We start from the raw sequence: 251 nt of genomic DNA on the forward strand, positions 1-251 counted from the left end.
TTCGCAGTCTTGTTCTCACGATCACCTCAAGTTGTTTGTGGACGCTGACGCCACCAACGCTAAGACGCTGAGATGAAGCAGGAGCATCTTGGGCAACACCCTCCTTTACCGAAGCTGAGGTAACTCTGACGCCGGGCAGACTGAGAGGTGTAGTACTGGAGACCCTCGCTAAGTAGATTGCCAGTTCGTGTATTTTTTTTTTTCTTTTACCGTCTCTGTGCCCATGGTTGTCTCGTCATGATGTAAGTATA

The 251-nt window shown here is 49.0% G+C and overlaps 1 protein-coding gene across 1 annotated transcript in view; it reads right to left on the reverse strand.

The window, feature by feature from the left end:
• LOC119588517 (von Willebrand factor D and EGF domain-containing protein-like) overlaps positions 1-201 on the reverse strand; it is a gene marked incomplete at its 5' end in the record, with an annotated part of 11046 nt that extends 10845 nt beyond the window's left edge. The window contains 1 exon segment of the mRNA XM_037937160.1: positions 26-201. Coding sequence (XP_037793088.1) covers positions 26-87 — 62 coding nt within the window.
• Positions 202-251: the final 50 nt, after the last annotated feature.

The sequence above is a fragment of the Penaeus monodon genome, chromosome 24 (assembly GCF_015228065.2).
Source record: "Penaeus monodon isolate SGIC_2016 chromosome 24, NSTDA_Pmon_1, whole genome shotgun sequence".
NCBI classification, from domain to species: Eukaryota; Metazoa; Arthropoda; class Malacostraca; order Decapoda; family Penaeidae; genus Penaeus; species Penaeus monodon.